At 39.1% G+C, this 18,865-nt stretch overlaps 1 protein-coding gene across 1 annotated transcript in view; it reads right to left on the bottom strand.

The window, feature by feature from the left end:
* Nucleotides 1–511: 511 nt before the first annotated feature.
* Nucleotides 512–18,865, bottom strand: part of LOC102225867 (solute carrier organic anion transporter family member 3A1-like) — a 33,171-nt gene continuing 14,817 nt past the window's right edge. The window contains exons 3-10 of the mRNA XM_023325223.1: nucleotides 6,164–6,262; nucleotides 5,808–6,080; nucleotides 4,646–4,810; nucleotides 4,347–4,545; nucleotides 2,490–2,658; nucleotides 1,742–1,914; nucleotides 1,573–1,637; nucleotides 512–1,193 (exon numbers count right to left, since the gene is read on the bottom strand). Coding sequence (XP_023180991.1) covers nucleotides 841–1,193; nucleotides 1,573–1,637; nucleotides 1,742–1,914; nucleotides 2,490–2,658; nucleotides 4,347–4,545; nucleotides 4,646–4,810; nucleotides 5,808–6,080; nucleotides 6,164–6,262 — 1,496 coding nt within the window. The 3' untranslated portion in view covers nucleotides 512–840. The remainder of the gene's footprint in view (nucleotides 1,194–1,572; nucleotides 1,638–1,741; nucleotides 1,915–2,489; nucleotides 2,659–4,346; nucleotides 4,546–4,645; nucleotides 4,811–5,807; nucleotides 6,081–6,163; nucleotides 6,263–18,865) is intronic.

The following is an 18,865-nucleotide window of genomic DNA, read 5'->3' as shown; positions in this document are numbered from 1 at the left end:
AATCATATGATTCCTAATCTTAACACAAATTCTGTAACACATAAAATAATTACTATAGATTTTGTTCTTTGCATCTCCACTGGGTGCAGAAAACAATATATATTTATTTATATATATATATATTCCTATATGTTGAATCCCTTTTAAGACAAATTAGGCTGAATACACTCTGCAAATTGATATGAAACAAACTGCTACAGTGGAAAAAACCCCCCGCAGTCCTAGAAAAAAGTTAAGAACACGAATAAATTGGATCTGAATTGCACCTATGTGGCAAGACTTTAGAGTCTAGTCCAAGCAAGTATTAAAAACAGTTTATTTTATTGATCCAGCAAGAAAAACAAAAACCAAACTTTTATCAGGCCACTAAAATAACCCGGTCCAGTCTGGTCCAGGTGCATCTGGTCTCTCTTGTTCTGAAGTAAAGTACAGTGTCTCATCAGCTATTAGTTTGTAAACACTTGGCAACTTTTAAACATTTGAAGAAAACATTTTTTTTTTAAACTTCATCTTTTTTTTTTCTTTTTTTTGAGTAACAGACAGAACACTGTGCTGACTGAAGGAAGCCTGTCATTTACCCACACAGATTAGTTTGGTCATGAAAGACCTAAACAATATGGCAACTATAGCCGTAGTAGTATCTCATCCATGCACTAGTAAACAACCAGGACTGACCCAGCGAGGGTTGTGGAGTTGTCTTCTACCACAGAGTCACGCCAGGAATTCACTGACAACACCTCATGGTTTCAAAGAACTAGAATGGACCCTCTGAAAAAGCTCATGGAGTGCACCTCAGACCCGTATGGCCTTTTATCATTTCAACAGACGAAACAAAAATTCTTACAAAACAGACTCCATATTTTCACAAAACTCGTGGTCCTCCAGGTTGTATATAAACTTTGTCCTGTCCACGGGTTTGGGCCCGTCGTTGAGGGACGGGTAAAACTCGGTTGCCGTCAGGTTGCCCTCGTTTGCTTTGATGTATTTCTTGTAGTTCCTCCGCAGGCAGTACCACGTGGTGGTGTAGAGCAGGAAGGCCACACCCTTGAGGATGATGGCAAGGCTCACATAGAGGTGCCTGTACTGCACGTTGTCGTAAAGAAGGCAGGCGCCTTTGTCGCCACAGTCAGAGCTCCAGAAAAGGCAGGTGGAGTCGATCCCGGCACCAAAGATCAGAGGAGGCGGGATGAATCCTGGTAAACAGAAACACCAATCAGCGTTATGAGATCTGTTGACATGAGAAATATCAGTAGCTACCAGTCAGATAATGCCACAAGATTATTCAACCATTATTCTTTTTTACACTTCTCCTTCTTACAAATTTGTTTGTTCTTCAGTTGAATTGCACAAAGTAAATGTCGTCATATTTTGGAAAAAGTTCAAGCTTAACATCACATACAGTATGTTGTTGGAAAGCTGCATTCCAACAATGAACTGCACCTCTACACTAGCAGTTGTTCCCTTTGGGAAAACTACTTGACTTGACTAGATTCTCTCTCTTAATATAAAAACAGAATAGGAAGGAAGCCAGGGCAAGATGGTCTGATCAATTCTTTTGCTGTCAATTCTTACCGAGGAGTCGTAACAAAAGGAACAACACTCCTAGAGCGTATGATTTCAGTTCAGGACTCACGGTCCTAGAAGGGAAGCAGACAAAAAAAAAAGATAACACGTTAATTTCTCAAAGGTGCTTTTGATTGATGTATTCAGCCAACACATTGAATTGAACAGCAAATTTTACCTGATCAGCACGATGACAGAGGGAGTCTGGGCCATGGCTCCCACAAGGCTGCAGACACATATCACACACAGGAAGATCAGGAACATCTCCTGGCAACCTGGCAATGGACATTTCCCAGGAGTAGCAGTGCCAGAACCATTTTTGGAAGATATACAGGTGCAGCCAGTCAGGTTCTGTAAAGATGGGAAAAAAAAAAAAAAAAGAATTTGTAAACAGCACAGCGTTGTAGATCTACATCCATGTTTGGAAATCGGAAGTCTGAACTGAGTACAGACCAAAGGTTTGGACACACAGTTGTGTCCAAACTTTTGGTCTGTACTGTATATACATATATACTGTATATACAGTATATATATATATATTTTTTTTCCCCACAAAAATAGCCAGAGTGCCGCAGATTTTCACATCAAGTATTAGGGATGCTTGGAACTAAAAAATGAAACTCACAGCTTGACCCAGTTTCTGATTAATTTGCCTAACAACTATCCAACCACTTGTGGGCACTCAAGAACAGTCAATTGATGCTTAAACATGAAGAAATGTGTGAATAAAACAAGACTGTGAAACCATGGCAAATTTAGCAGAACAAAATAGTGTGGGAATTCCACACTCATTTTCCCAACAGACATTCCATATTCAGAACAAGAGCATATAAAATGATATGCGTACTTCTTGTTCCACAAACCCCCCATTCATAAATACAACAGCACATGGGAATATGTTTAACTTTTACAGCAGTGGTAAATACCTGCGAAATGTTCGATGCGGACTGAGATGCTCCTGTCCGGGTGCAGCCGGCGAAGCAGGCAGACAGATAGGTAACCTCGTTGGAGCCGCACACGGGGCTGATGGACGAGGTGAAGCAGCTGCAGTGGCTGATGCACTGAGCCTCCGGTTTCTCACCCACATTTAGTGTCCTGTACAGAAACACAGGAGATCTAAATGTCTTTTACCTCAGTGTTTAACAGATACATCTGTCCAACCTGAAGGTAAAGCCTGAACCCTTTTATGAGCAGATTTAGTCTTTATTTTTAACATGTTGAGTCTAGGTTGTGAAATCAAAAAGACAAGATGGAGTTCCTTTAGAGAAACAAGAACAGTGTGTCTAAAGAATGCTGACTACAAGAAGGAAACAGTAACAACTGAACTTGAATACATACACATTATTTCCATATGAATACATACAAATGTTTTTTTTTATTGTTGTCTGCTTTAAATGTCTTTGTTGATGCTGTTGTAATGCAACTATTTCCCTCTGGGGAAGCCCATCCGCCTACATCCAAAAGCAATAATTAGATGTAGTTAGAGGTCATGTTTTATTCTGAAGCTGATGTACAGAAAAGTATGTGTAAATCTATTAGAATAAAGATGTATTACAAATAACAGTTTGATGCAGTCCTTGTCATAATCAAAAGCAGAAATTACAACTGGGTCATAAAGCTCAGTTTGATTTGTTGCAGCAAGTAAAGTAAATTTCTGACATAATCCTCTGTATTTCTCACCTTACATTCAGATGACACTGACTAATAAATATAAACACGTGTTTAGTTGTAGTTTTCTCAAATGTTCAGGTTGCATCTTTACCAGTAGTTGAAATTTGATCAATTTACTTATTTATTTCCTCATACATTTTAGAATATATAAATATAATATTTTACTACATTAACACATCTCTATTACTTGTTCCTATGTACCAGTACAGCCACTATATAAAGCAGAAAAAAGCAACAGGAAGCATAAGAATTGAGAGTCTCAGAAGGATTTATTTAAAACTAGAATTAAACATTGTGTGCCTGGAAGAACCTGACAATGACTGAATCAGAATCATTTATGAAAGTCAGTGCATTTTTTTCCATCAAAATTTTTCTTTTTTATGGGGATTATTGTCTGTCTCAATAACGCCTTTGCATTCAGTTCATGCAGCCCTCTGGAATGTAAAGCCACGCTGAATAGAAATCCTGTTTATAGATGAAATGAGGTGATGCAGACTTGTTTATATAAATGGAAACCCCACTGCACCCTAACAAATAGAGGTGAATTGCATTTTTACTGTGCAGGTCACCTTTAATAAAGTCTAGCTTTCCAAGGTAGAAGGCTTTATGTTGTTACCTGCTGCTACGGTCAACAGTCATTTGAGTGAATTGATCAAAATGTATGATCTACATACAATGTAATCACAATGATTACATTGAGGAAATCGTAAGTATTTATTGCTCATCTGTGGCATGTAGTCTTTCTTATCGGACATATTTTGTGCTCCTGTCAATCGAATGCCCCATGTAATGGGTTAAATAATTAAACCGCAGTAGAAGTAACATAGGGTAGATTAACTACCATTGTTCCCTTAACAGGCAGCATATGATGGTCTGCACAGAGAAGAGGGGCACACATGAAAGAGTGGCACTTCCATTCGCACGTGCAGGAGGAGTGAGTCACGTGCAGGGGGTGCAAACAGTCAAAGCAAATAAATAAGTACTAGTTAGCTGATATTCCAAAGGGTTATGGAACTTCTGCCATTGTGACTGACTGAACAACCAAGTTAATCAACATGGTTAACTCCAAATACAGCCGGCTAATCTGCCGTGATCACTAAATACTTTCTTACTCGTTGCCGTATGGTGCAGTGACTCCAGCGACGGGGCCCGTGTCGCAGCCCAGAAACAGGAAGGAGACATAGCAGGCAGTGGAGATCAGGTTGACCAGCATGGCCATGCGGATGGCTCCCAGCGCTGAGAGGTTCAGCTTCTTCACCAGCAGGCCGCCCATGAAGATTCCCAGACAGGCACATGGAATGGCTGTCATGCCTTAACGACAAAAAGGTGAGATCCCGCACATAATGTTTACTTCAAAGCTATTCATGCATGCTTAAGTTACGTATGTCACATTTGCTGTTAGTGAACAGACCTAACAGCTGGTTTGCGGAGGTGGTGGTGAGGTTGAACTGTTGCTCAAGGTATTTTCCCAGAAAGGCTGCGAAGCCGGCCACAACTGCTATCTCCATGCAGGCAGCGAGGACGATGCAGGTGAAGACGGGGTTTGACAGCAGGTGCTTTGTCACCTTAGGGATCACTGGTGGTAAAACACAATAGGCAGCATGAGCGCTAATGTCATGACAAATTAGTTAATGGGACATGCACTCTTGATTTGCTGTGGCTTTAATAAGCAACTCACATAATTTATAACCCAGAAACACTTAGACAACAGCAGAGTGCTCCATCATCTAAAAAGGAAGGGCAGGGCACAACTTTATACCTACAAACATGTGGCTCTAAATGAAGAGACAATGCTAACTAAAAATAGATCACTGAATGTGCCTCAAGTCATAAAAAGGACACAGTAAACACGTGGCTGATAAGACAGAAATTTGATTATCTAGCTGACATCACCCTGAATACAACATCCAAATGATGACGCAAGGCAGAGGAGACATTATGCTTTGGGAATGCTTTATTCAATAGGGATAGGGAAGCTAGTCAGAGTTGATGGGAGGATGGATGGATGAAGATAAGTAGAAGGGACACTTGGAAGAAAGTCTGTTAAAGGTTGAAAAACACTTGAGAGTAGAGCAGCAGAAAAATGATCATAAACATACAGCCGGAGCTGCAGTAGAATGGTTTAGGGCAAAGAATGTGCATGTGTTACAAAGACCCAGTCAAAGTTCATCTGTGGCAAGACTTAAAAACTGCCCTTCATTCTTTAGATTTTGACCTAACTTGGTAAAAAAAAAAAAAATTCACAATATTCTCACTTCTACTGGTGAAAACTGCAAAAAATATATCCCAAAGGATTTGCAGCTGAAAGCCAAGCCAAAAGTGATTCTAGAAAGTCTTTACTCAGCGGCTGAATATAATGCATGCAATTTTTATTTTCTTTATTTTGAAAATAAAATTAAAACCATGCACATTTTGCCTTCCACTTCATAATTATGCATTAGTCCCATAAACATTTTCTATAGCACAACCAAAAACCAAAAGTCAATGTAACATCACAAAAAACTTTCACAAAGCCCAGTTTGAAGACTTTGTTGCACTGTATGCATTTTACATGGCTTAAAGTGAATGCTCACCTCTCAGCTGCTGACAGCAGGTGGGGCTGTTGGCAGGCTCATGGCTGAGCACTACTCCGTTGCTGGGCTTCGGAGTCTCATACTCTTGGCTGAGAGAAGGAGGCAGCATAACCTGCTCGCTCTCAGCTCCCTCGTCTCTCTCCTTCGTTGGCAGTGAGTGAGGAAAGCCGAACATCAGGATAGCCGAGAAGAACAATAAGGCACCGCACAGCAGGAAGCCTCCCCACCAGGCCCCGATCCACCGCGGGTCATCTGGAGTTATGCTCAGCTTACCTGTGATGAGAGGCACGTAACAAATCAACGAGCTGTATGAGAGAAACAGAAAAAAACAACAACCTCTGGACCACTGAGCTCACTGGTGTCTATGAAGATGAAGTCCACATAGAATTTAGTGCAGACGGATCCGAGGATGAAGCCACAGGCAGGTCCGAACACCAGCGTAGAGAAGAGAATTCCTGCAAAGGGACAAGCACAGACTTTGATTACTTAAACAACTTTTAAAATTATTCACATTAGTCAGATCTGTTGTGATGTACAGTATATGGCTTTATACATACAGGTTAGCTAAAAAATATTATTTTTCACATTGTAATACATTAATGTAGATTTAAATACATGTGCATATAAATACATTTGAATTTAATCAAAAGTGTAATTTATTTCACTGATTCAGTTTAAAATGAAATTCGTTATGTTCATGGCAGAGTATATGTCAAGCTTGTGTTTCTGAACACTGATAATTAAAACGACACAAGAAGGGTCCAGGGTGAAATTTCCACAATTTTAACAAGTCTAACGACAGTAGCTTTCTATCAAAAACATTTTAAAGCTCTTCATGCTTCCCTCTGCTGACAAGCTTTCTGTTGATGTTGATTTCATTGTGCCCCCATTCTCACAAGTACCATCACCTGGTTTACTGACCATAGCATCACTGCGCTTGAAATTTGCCTGACCTAAACGCCATAGAGAATCTGTGAAGTATTGTAAGATAGGTACTGTTGTCTACTGATCACCTCCATGCCTCGCCCCACTGATGTGGTGATCCATGCAAATGCAGCCCACATCAAGTCTGGAGTGCATATACTGTAGACATACTTTTTAGTAGGCAAACATTTCTACTACAAAGTAGAAATTAGTCTTACACAACATTCTAATTTTCTGAAAAGGTGCATTCAAGTTTAGAGAAATAAATATTTGAAATACATCACAGTGTGTGTAATCTTTGAGTTCAAACTTTTGAAGTAAACAACTGAAGAAAAATTTACTTTTCAATTGTGCTCTCATTAATTCATATGCAGCTTCACAAAATATAGAATAGGGCCTGCTTAGGGATTGCTTGAGGTGCAACAATTCTTGACTAATACATTCTAATTGATATGAACTTGCATTACTCAAGCTAATGTAATATTTTGCCTGTTGGACCTAGTTTTACGGCAGCAAATGCAGTGGACACAAATGTCAATTTTCACAGAGTCAGAAGCACAGATGACAAGAAGCGGAAAGAAGAAAACAGGCAATTCTCACAACTGATATTATCATTGGAAGATTTTGTAATATGGTGCAGCAATAAAACAGAACTCCACAATATTACAAAACCTGCCAAGAAACTGCTAGATTAATGTTAGAACTCACGACGTAGGGCTAAGCTGGCTATCAAACTCCCGCAGGCATAACTCAGCATCATTTGACTACATAAACAGCCAGTCTAACGCATGCAGGTCCAACAAACAGACTGAACTCAACTCGTCACCTTCTGAAGCCAGAATTATGAATTTGCTGACTAATTAAGTGTTGCGTTCAACTTTAAAATACCCTTGTTTAAAAAAAGTAAAGTGAGAAGCAATACTGCAAACAGGGAACTGTTTCGGTTGTCAGCAAAGATCAAATCAGCTGGTGTAAAAACCAAGAGGCAAGCATGAGAGGTGCTGTCGGTGATGTTCGCATGCTTTCATCCTCCTCAAAACTTAACCGAACACTCAGAATTAAACCCCAGACAGGAAGAGAAAGACACGTAGCAGACAAGGTCCCCTATCTCCTCCAGCGTGCAGTTGAAGATGAAATTTCTGAGCTTGATCCGAAATTCTAATTAGAGCGGGCCGCAAGCGTGAACCTGTGACTCAGACTGCAGGAAGATAATGAAGAGCCCAAGCTCAATTTGGGAGGCAAATTTTCCTCCCGGGCTTTTAACTCCTCTGATGTGTGGCAATATAAGACTTTCCTTTAGAGGGCTGGAAGATGTCTAGCAAACAGAGACAATCGATGGCTGCACAGAAGCCAAAACAAATTCATTTCACTGGCCTCAAGTTGGCTGCTGATCGCTGTTCTTTTAAACTGATTCCAGAAGCAGCCACTTAATGAAGCACGGAAACTGTGACTAAGCGTTGTGTTTCTCTTCTGGTGCCTAGAGTAAACTCAATGGTCTGCTTCCTGCCCTGACCACCCACTTAGGAAGGGAGGCGACGCAGTCACATAAACGTACCCTCAATCACATCATAGTTTATTTTTCACATAAAGGAAATGACTCACAAATTCACGAGGAGGAGTTCGGTAGCAACACACGTGCTACAGCTCCTTTGAGTGGAAAAAGAAATGGGATGGGAACACTCGTCCTTTTTTCTCGCGCAACCACAACTGAAACACATTTGTTGCCGACAGCGAAACCAGCACGGAAATGAGTACACACAGATGCATCCACGAGGCGCCAGAGCACGTACAGGTCTCAACCTCCTTCCTCATCACGGTAGCTTCTGAGATTCTGTTACATGGACAAGATGCAACAACAAGAAGTACAAAAAACAAACCGGTTAACACCCTGAAAGAGACTGAAGTCCAAACGCAAACTGATGAACAAGAAAGCATTGTTGTGGCAGCAAGACAAAAGAAGAGTGTTCACTAGAAACGACAGATAATGCAGGTTAGCAGCAGTTCCAAAAAAGACAAAAAAAAAAACTCAAGAAGGGCACTGCACCCACAATGTGACGACCACATTTGCCTGTGGTGTTGCAAATGAGGTTGGTGTGCTCAGTTTCCTTAGAAACCGAGTGTTGTTTTCATGTGCTGACAACATCACAATCGCTTGCACCATGGGAAATCTAAAGAAGGAAATTGAGTTAGAAAAAAAACATCACCTTGAGGGAGGTGATGGCCCAGCTAAACCGCAAGTCAGCGACCACTGGGAGGAGAAATGTTTCCACTGAGATCCGTTCTAACACACAGTTGCTTTACGGTACACTGGGTGATAACATTGTCCCCCATAATGAGCAGACCCCCGAAAACTGAGCATGTCCCCCACAATAACAGTTTGACGCTTTTTGCCAGAATACAACAGAATCCTGCGATTTTGAAATTGGCAGAGTTCGTCTTCATCTTATTAATTCAATCTTCAAGCAAAATAGAAGGCAAGATTGAATCACATGTTCTTCCTGCTCTCCTAATCTAACCAAAGTTACAAATTGAAATGTTGGCCAGATGTTGTAAAACTGCATTGATTTAGTGAAGGCACCTAAATTCAGAGTGCAGTCTGATTCTGAAGTTTTGAAGTTTCTCTCCTCCAATCCACCTTCCAGTCTTTGTCTGTAAGGCAGAAACTCTGCTTACTTTTAAGAGTAGACATTTGTTTTTGTTAAAATTAGAGTTTGATTGGCTTTATATTAGCCTGAGCTGTCTTTGTAGTTATGCTGAAACCGTTTTCAGCTACTGGAGGTAATTCGGACTATTCATGTACTGCTGCCATTAACATTGCACTCTCTCAGTCTCTGTTTTTTCCATTGATACTACACATAGCCCGGTGTGTCTGCCTGTGACCCATTAGTGAAATAGGGCTATTATTAATTTTGTGTACTTTCTTTTTCTCTTTTTTTGACAAAGAATGTTCTCTGTCAAAGAGAGACAAAACTTTTGCTGCCATGTACATTGTATAGTATCAATGCTTTTATTTTTATTGGATACTACCATGCCTAACTGAAGATTCCAATCAAACTATTTATAGTTTGCAGCTAACCATAGACTAATTTTCTCTGGGTTGTAAAACAGCCTCTGTTTGACCCCCACCTCTTCCCCTTCCCCAACTCTCTCTACCCAGTCATCCTAGTGCTTCAGATTTTTTTCTCCACAAAAGCCACCCTTGTTTTTGTCCACACTTTACTTTATAAGACTACAACCTGTCTGCACATGTTGCAAAGGGACACATTTTGCGTACTTCAAAGCAGGATTAAGCAGGAAGTAAGAAAATCTAAATTAAGCCCATTAACTCTCCATGAGGAACAACACGGAGCTGGCTGTAATCTTCGCAATACACTGCTTTCCAAACAACTTCCAAATCCCCCCTTTTCCCCTTCCAGCAGTCCCACTACAAGATAAGAACAAAACAAACTAATTTGTTCATGCTGTACTTTGCCTAAGCCTTTTAGAACGCTGTGAATTATGGTCTCAGGGGAGGATGTCAGAAGTAATTCAATAACAAAGCTTGCATCTAGAGTTTTTGTCTCTCACTAATTTACTTAGAAACCGCTGGAAAGGGCTGCAGAGCCACTGTGCACGAGGCCTGTCCTCTCCAAGATATTAATTAACCGGCAGATGGATCGCAGAGCCTCTGCATTGCAGCTGAAAAGGGAGTTTAGAGTAAACATTAAACATTCACATTCAAGTAACTCCATCAAACTTTAATCATTCACCCAGAACATTAATGCAAGTATTGAGATGTAAGAAAAGATTATAACTTTGTCAGACGAAGCCCGGAGAGGCCAATTTATTGCATTTATGGAAGGATCTCCCCAAAAAAACCCTCATTTGTACATTTCTAACTTTTTATCCGAGTTTAGGATTGAAATGCAACATAATTCTCAGTTAATTTCCTGCTCTCAGGGCACAAAGGGTATTCCTCCTTCTCCTCTGTTAATCCTACTCAAGTTGGCTCAGTAATCCTCTGAGCTAAATAGGAGCCGAGGGATGGAGTAATGTGGATGGCCAGACAGCAGGTTGTGTCACTTTCACAACCGGGACCAGTTTAAGAAACTGAGAATGGACTAAATGATTACTGAAGATAAGCCAGGAGCCAGTGTTTCATCTGACACGAGTTTTGTTACATAATCAATAATAGGCAGCAGGAGATGGGTCTCCTGGGTCAGAATGACTGAAGATAGCTAGTTTAAGATAGACTTACTTTTAGCAGTAAATACTATGAGATTTTTCTGCTTGAGTAATAGAAGCGTTGATTCTGCTTATAGGTATATTTATGCTCTAATTGTCCATTTGCATGTCAACCTTGTATTTCAATTGCATATGAAGACAGCAGGCTATGAGGAAGAAGATGTCAAATAGCATGCTGCAGGAGTTTATCCATTTTTATTGCTTTTGAAATTATTGTGTAACAAAATAGGAATGGACCGACAGCAGCTTTATTACAGAATTTTACTGTGTTAGCCATGCCTAATATGTCTATTTAGATTGTACAGCGCATGGAAAAGTAACATAAGAGTAAATTTATTCGTAATAACAGAAGTATCTTCCAAAGTTTTGACACATCTGACTACAACAAGTTGTATTTTTAATGTCTTAAGTGATTTTGGTGAACATGTAAATTTAATAACTTTCTACCTATGCAAACTCAACTTCAATCTTTGATGCTTTCTGGTGATATTACAGAAAGTGGCTTGTTTACTTAAACTATCTAACAGGTAGAAAAAACGTCTTGGCTTCTTGCTGAAGCAGTGTCATCTCAGCTTTCAGCCGGTGACATTAGCTGTTTCTGTATAACTGACTTACTTTGAACGGTTACAATAAATGTGAGAAATTGGTGACACGCTTCACTCTGAATACTTTAAATAGCCACTTTCTCAACCTTTGCATGGTTTCTCACAAAAAAGTCCCCATCAAGAAGGATGGTAGGCCTTAAATACGTCACTACTTCTGGTCTATATAAAACACATACCACAACTTATAAATGAATAATGTGTGGACTGATGAGAGTCAACTACAGTCATGGCCAAATGTTTTGAGAATGATTCAAATGTTAATATTTACAAAGTCTACTGCTTCAGTTTTTATAACGGCAATTTGCATATACTCCAGAATGTTATAAAGAGTTATCAGCGTAACAGCAATTAATTGCAAAGTCAATATTTGCCTAGAAAATGAACTTTATCCCCCAAAACACATTTCAACTTCATTGCAGCCCTGCCTTAAAAGGACCAGCTAACATTGTTTCAGTGATTGCTCCATTAACACAGGTGTGGGTGGTGATGAGGACAGGGCTGGAGATCAATCTGTCATGATTAAGTAAGAATGACACCACTGGACACTTTAAAAAGAGGCTGGTGCTTGGCATCATTGTTTCTCTTCTGTGAACCATGGTTACCTTGAAAGAAACACGTGCAGTCATCATTGCACTGCACAAAAATGGCCTAACAGGAAAGAAAATCACAGCTAGAAAGATTGCACCTCAGTCAACAATCTATCGCATCATCAAGAACTTCAAGGAGAGAGGTTCCATTGTTGCCAAAAAGGCTCCAGGGTGCCCAAGAAAGACCAGCAAGCGCCAGGACCGTCCCTTAAAAGTGTTTCAGCTGCGGGATCGGGCTACCAGCAGTGCAGAGCTTGCTCAGGAATGGCAGCAGGCAGGTGTGAGTGCATCTGCATGCACTGTGAGGCGGAGACTCTTGGAGCAAGGCCTGGTCTCAAGGAGGGCAGCAAAGAAGCCACTTCTCTCCAGGAAAAACATCAGGGACAGACTGATATTCTGCAAAAGGTACAGGGAGTGGACTGCTGAGGACTGGGGTAAAGTCATTTTCTCTGATGAATCCCCTTTCCGATTGTTTGGGACATCTGGAAAACAGCTTGTTCAGAGAAGACAAGGTGAGCGCTACCACCAGTCTTGTCTCATGCCAACTGTAAAGCATCCTGAAACCATTCATGTGTGGGGTTGCTTCTCAGCCAAGGGAGTCGGCTCTCTTACAGTCTTACCTAAAAACACAGCCAAGAATAAAGAATGATACCAGAATGTCCTCCGAGAGCAACTTCTCCCAACCGTCCAAGAGCAGTTTGGTGATGAACAATGCCTTTTCCAGCATGATGGAGCACCTTGCCATAAAGCAAAGGTGATATCTAACTGGCTCAGGGAACAAAACATAGATATTTTGGGTCCATGGCCTGGAAACTCCCCTGATCTTAATCCCATTGAAAACTTGTGGTCAATCATCAAGAGACGGGTGGACAAACGAAAACCTAGGAATTCTGACAAAATGCAAGCATTGATTGTGCAAGAATGGACTGCTATCAGTCAGGATTTGGTCCAGAAATTGATTGAGAGCATGCCAGGGAGAATTGCAGAGGTCCTGAAGAAGAGGGGTCAACACTGCAAATATTGACTTGCTGCATTAACTCATTCTAACTGTCATTAAAAGCTTTTGTTACTCATAATATGATTGCAATTGTATTTCGGTATGTGATGACAACATCTGACATACACACATGAAAACCAGAGGGCAGCAGGTCATGTGAAAATATAATATTTGTGTCATTCTCAATACTTTTGGCCATGACTGTAGACTGGCCTAAAGAGGAAGAGGTGGGAAGTAGCCAATTGTATCAAACAATCTGTTGATGTCATTTCCTTTGTCAGTTAAATTGTGAAAGAAGTCATCATATATGGAAGAAATACTGACTTTCTAATGACTGGATGCTGCATAGAGAGTGAACAGTTGAGTAATTTGCTACAAATAGAAAACCATTTCTCCTTGAAAGTTATTGTTTCTTTATCTTGATAAGGGGCAGAAAAGGAAAGACTACATAAAGATTGTAATTGTATAATCTTTTGCAGGATGTATGTGAGAAAATGGATGTGGACTTTAGAATATATAGAACTAGTTCACTATTTCCCAGTCTTTCCTGCATTCATTTTATTGTCTCTCAAACATAATAATAGAAATACCTAATCTCTCTAAATTATATAAATAGATATTACCATAGTCTTGAAATACACCGTATTTTGCAAAAGATAAAAGTGGTTTTGATCCACCCAAGCAAGACGTTTCAGACACGTCTAACTATCTAGACTCAAAGTTACTGTCCTCTTATTCACTCTGACAGGAATGACAACATTCTGATCTCACATTTCTCTAAAAATATTTAGGAGCTGCAAAAATGTTTTGACCTCACAAGTGATGGTTTTATTTAACACCAAGAGTGACTACCACTGAACAACAGGAAACATGAAACTACCTGACAGGATATGTGGCAGTATAGACTAAACTGAGTAAAAAGTCCCTTTTTAATATGTGGAGTGGCTTTCAAAAGTGTTCACACCCATGTTAATGTAACAGGTTTTTTTATGTTAGAAAATAAGACTATGATAAATTATTTTAAAACTTGTTTTCCATAGTTAATGTAATGTATGTTCTGTTTGTTGTTTAATAAATTGTGTCTAATTGCACAAGCATAAACCAAGCATTTCTGAAGCATATTTTGATTTGAGATCAATAAATCCTCTTGAGATTAGCAAATTTGCATCCCTTAGATAACGGTATAAATTGTTTAGAAGAATGTAAGAACATCGGTTATATCTTGAAAACAGAGTGGGGTTTCTAGAACAGAAGTTTCAGATTTTTCCCAACAAAAAATAGGCTCTAATAAAACCTAGATCTAGCTAAAATCTACAGGAACTTCAAGATGAAGATAGAAAATATTTTTAAGAATCATATTGAGACTAAGCACCCATCTAAATTGACAAAAAAGGTTGATCAAAATAATTAATTTAAGGAAATCAGAACATGACATCCAGCTTGTAAACTCATGCTGTCAGAACATGAGCAGGTAAAAGTCGTACCCTTTTTTTCTCAAAGGCAAGGTCTATTTCGATGAAGTACAGAACAGATTAACAGTTTCCCAAATTTCAGAGCTAACAGCATTAGACAGCAGCTTTCACCAAGGAAAGTAAAGCCTCAACCCACCTTAGAGGCTTTAAGAATCAAAGTTAAAATCTCTCATTATAAAAAAAAACAACAAAAAAAAACATTCTTCACCATCTGGATATTTTAAAAACACACAGAAGGTTCTTTGCACCCTGAAAACTTTAAGCCCTACCATAACATTAAAGGTATTTATACTGGTAAAAAAAAAAAAAGTATCTTCAACTTTGCAGTAACATTTTCAAATAAGTTCTTTAAATGAGGCTTTAATTGATTATGAGATTGGAATATCCAGAATAACAAAAATACAAAAAGAGGTACGCAGGTTTGCCTTATCCTGTGGTAACCCTGTTGAGCGCACACAGTCATGACCTAAATAACATGCCAAAGCTTATAGCCGGCTCTCAACTCACATTCAAATGCCATTACATCAGGATCATCCGACATTAACTTCCGCTTACGTCAAATCATTTAAAATTTCAAACTGGCCATTGGCACACAGAAAGACAGAATCAGACACTAAAAACACTGTTGGACATTCCCATCTGAACCACAGCAGATAAGGGTTGAAACAGTTTCACTGATGCCATATGGTTGCCGAATAAAAACTGCAGCCTGAGGACATGTTTAATGCTATTAACCTTTTGACCCTCTGAGGATGAGCATTGAGGTTACTACAGAACAAAGTCCATCATGGACTTGGCTTATGCGCAGGCTTTTAGCAAGACCTTTTCCCTAAACAAACTGATGGTAGACTGAACTTTGTCTCAATTTAAGGACAACCAAGATTATTTCATTAGCTCATTTTAGCAACACCTTGCAGCTGGCTCCTTTTGGAAACCTATAAGAATCCTGCTGGTGGGCCGTTTTGAAATATGAGCCTGATTTTTGTTTCATGCTACTTCAACAGTCAATATTTTTTCTGTAATCTTTTGTGAAACTCAGCCCTTTTTTCAAAATTAAACAAATCTCTGCTTCTCTATTTTTTTTACAACCACTCTCCAACTTTAAGGATCCAAAGGACAGCCCAGGAGTTCCAGCATCCATACTTTACATGCACTGCATTGTGAAATACCCATTTATAGCTGGTGTTAGTTGGTTAATTAGCCGGTTAACTAACTCAGAGAAATGAATGGTTCTTGTTTAATTTTCAGAGTGTAGGGAAGCGAATGGATGGATAATAAACAAAAAATGAATGAATGATCAGATGGTTGGATGATGAACACATGGATAGAAATATAGAAAAACACTTTAAACACTATTTCTGAAGTTTCTGGCCTCAATATTATTATGCAATGATTACACAATAGATTTGTAAACACAATGCATTTGCTAACCCAAAGAAAAATAAGAGACTAAAATAGAACCTAAAAATATAAATTTCAGAAAATATATAGAGTTCTGTAGCTTTAGAATTAAGGCAAGAAATTCTTATATTGCTGATAGTATTTAACTTTGTATGCATCATGCTTTTATTCAGAAGTTGCAGTCCTACGTAATCCTCGCATTCAGTTTGTCCAAACAATCCACAAGGATTGGTACACATGATGATATTTATGTCACAAAAGCCTTGCAGTCCATCTAAGGAAATGATGAAGTAGCTCTAAGAAGCAAAAAAAAATAAACAAAACAAAAGCAATCCTCTGTGCCTAACAGATCTTTGTCCTAGTTTATAATTCATTGGCTGCGACAGCAGAGCCGCCTAAGTCCTTTAGATGACAATGAAGAGAAAAAATTATTTTGCCAAAACACCCTGTGGTGGGATGGAAAAAGAGAAACAAAGGGCCAGTGACAGATAAATGATTTTATAATCTAAAAATCAACATCTGGCCCCAAAACATTTATGAAGTGGACTATAGATATAATAGATATATTAAGGGAGATAAATCTGGTTGAGGCACACTTTCTTACTGAATCTGTATATATCCTAATTGTCCGTCCTCAAAATTATGAAATTACTTACATTAAAAAAAAGAATGTGAGAAAAAAAAACTGGAAAATTAACATTTATTTTAACACTTGTATGGCTTGAAAATGCTTTCAACATTGTTATGCTTCTGTTTTGTGACTTAAAACAACAAAACTTAAACTGCAAAACTGAGGTAATCATCTGCAGATAATCATCTGTTGAAAAGGTGCAGAATGAAGTGTGTCCTGGGGTTTTCATTCAATGCGTTGAACACCTGTTGCAGCTCAAGATGACAAGAATGAGTCGAATCTCATGTTTGTAATCACTTTCTCCTCTCACCTTGAAGGTCAATGCCAATCGGACATTTTAATCTGACATGGAGTACCCTAATCTCTAATTCCAATTAGCTTTGTGACAAAAAATTAGTCTAGGAACTGCTCAGAGTGCTCAATAACCTAAACGGATCCAGTGTTAGATTCCATTGACCTAAGTCGATTAGTTGTTGTTGCCTGAATTGCAACACAAACTCATAATTAACGTAACAACTGTCATTTTAACCAGACATTACTTGCAGATATAAGTATAACTCATTGCCTCTACAAATCATCGCTACAAGTCTTCGGTCCACTTGCAAGATGGTCATCAAGAGATTTTTAACTGATACAAGCATCAACTCCTGTCATAACAATGATGATGACTTTTCTGAGTCATAAGATTACACGCTAAGGCTGGGCATGTTTCCAAACTGAGCAGTGGTGTGATACTGGACGCTCCGAGGTCTTGGCCAGACAGCCAACCTTGTGAACGCTGGGCCAAATGAGGAAAAGAAACAGAAAGCAACAAAAGGGGACAATGATGGAGGGTCAGTGCGAGAGAGTTAACGCAGCAGAGAAAGGGCCGGCCTCACAGTGAGCTGTTTGTAACCATCTTCAGATGTAGGAAGAGGTATGGAGCCTCACACAGCCTCCATTGTTGGGTGGCTGTGATGATGGGATGGAAGCAGAGGGTTAAAGCATCAGAACAGAACACTGATGGAGAGCTGCAGCTGCTCTATTGAAGACGAAGAGCAGGAAGAGGTTTGAGACTGTTTGACAGCAGCTGGTAACAGCTTCCTCTGCAGGTGGCTTGGCCTAATAATCAGGACAGAGATGCCAGCAACCTGTTTTTTTCCCTCTTTTCCCAGGAAAACGAGAGAAGTGGGCTCATAATATGCAACTGATTGTACACCAACATGTCTGGCTCAAATAAAATGCTGCAAAAACTGTGCTACATCCTGAGGAAATGGATTTTAAATGGAATCGGTGCTGAAGAGCAGAAAATAGGTGTTTCTGAAGGGAAAAAAACAACAAACAAACAAACCTATAGCTAATGGGTTTAGAGCACTTGCTGTGGGTGCCTTGCAAAAGTATACCGTCTACTTTATTTTTTTCACATTTTATGTTACAATTACAAACTTTACTGTTGCAACTTTAGTCCAATCTGTTGTCCTGGTGAACACCAAGGAATTTACTCATCTATTTTGGTCAGTTGTTTACAGGAAATGATGATTATCACATATATTTTGTGGGAAAACAATTGTTATAACAAAAGAAGAAGAAAAACATATACTACTTATGTCATTGAATATATTCACATTATATTAAAAGAGGAATGAAATATTCTCTAATTAAGCAAAATGTCCCCAAATAAATGCAATTTTTAAATTATCAGTCAAGCTAAAGTTGCAGGATCATCAACATACAATTCCAATATAAATATATGTTTTTTAATATTACCCAACTCCATATGGTCAATTCTATTCAATTTCAAAATCTGAAATGAATTGTCACAATTGTAAGCAAACACTCACCCAGTGGGGAACATTTAAATATATATTGGAAACCATAAAATATGTTTGTTATTTTTCAATGCAGTAAATAAAATATGACGCTCTGCCATTTATGTCTGATATCACCTACTGATCAGAGTCCATTTAATAAGGTATAGCTATGTTGAACACAATACTATTACTGATATGGGGGTTAAGTACTGACCATGCTGCCAGTAATCCAAGAGGTCCACAAAGCTCTTAGAAACCATCCAATCAATTAGGCCTGGGGCTTGTGGTGGATGTATAAATACTGCTTACATGTTCACTTGCTAAGATCAAGGGCTTTTTTAATGAGCACTTGCATCCATGGAAGGTCACAAGCACATTAGATAAGTCCTTGTTTGTTTTAAACAGTGAAGATCTGAAAAGCAGAGTG

The sequence above is a fragment of the Xiphophorus maculatus genome, chromosome 2 (assembly GCF_002775205.1).
Source record: "Xiphophorus maculatus strain JP 163 A chromosome 2, X_maculatus-5.0-male, whole genome shotgun sequence".
Classification (NCBI taxonomy): domain Eukaryota; kingdom Metazoa; phylum Chordata; class Actinopteri; order Cyprinodontiformes; family Poeciliidae; genus Xiphophorus; species Xiphophorus maculatus.
Note: the sequence above shows the minus strand (reverse complement) of the source record. Positions and strands in the feature narration are given on the sequence as shown.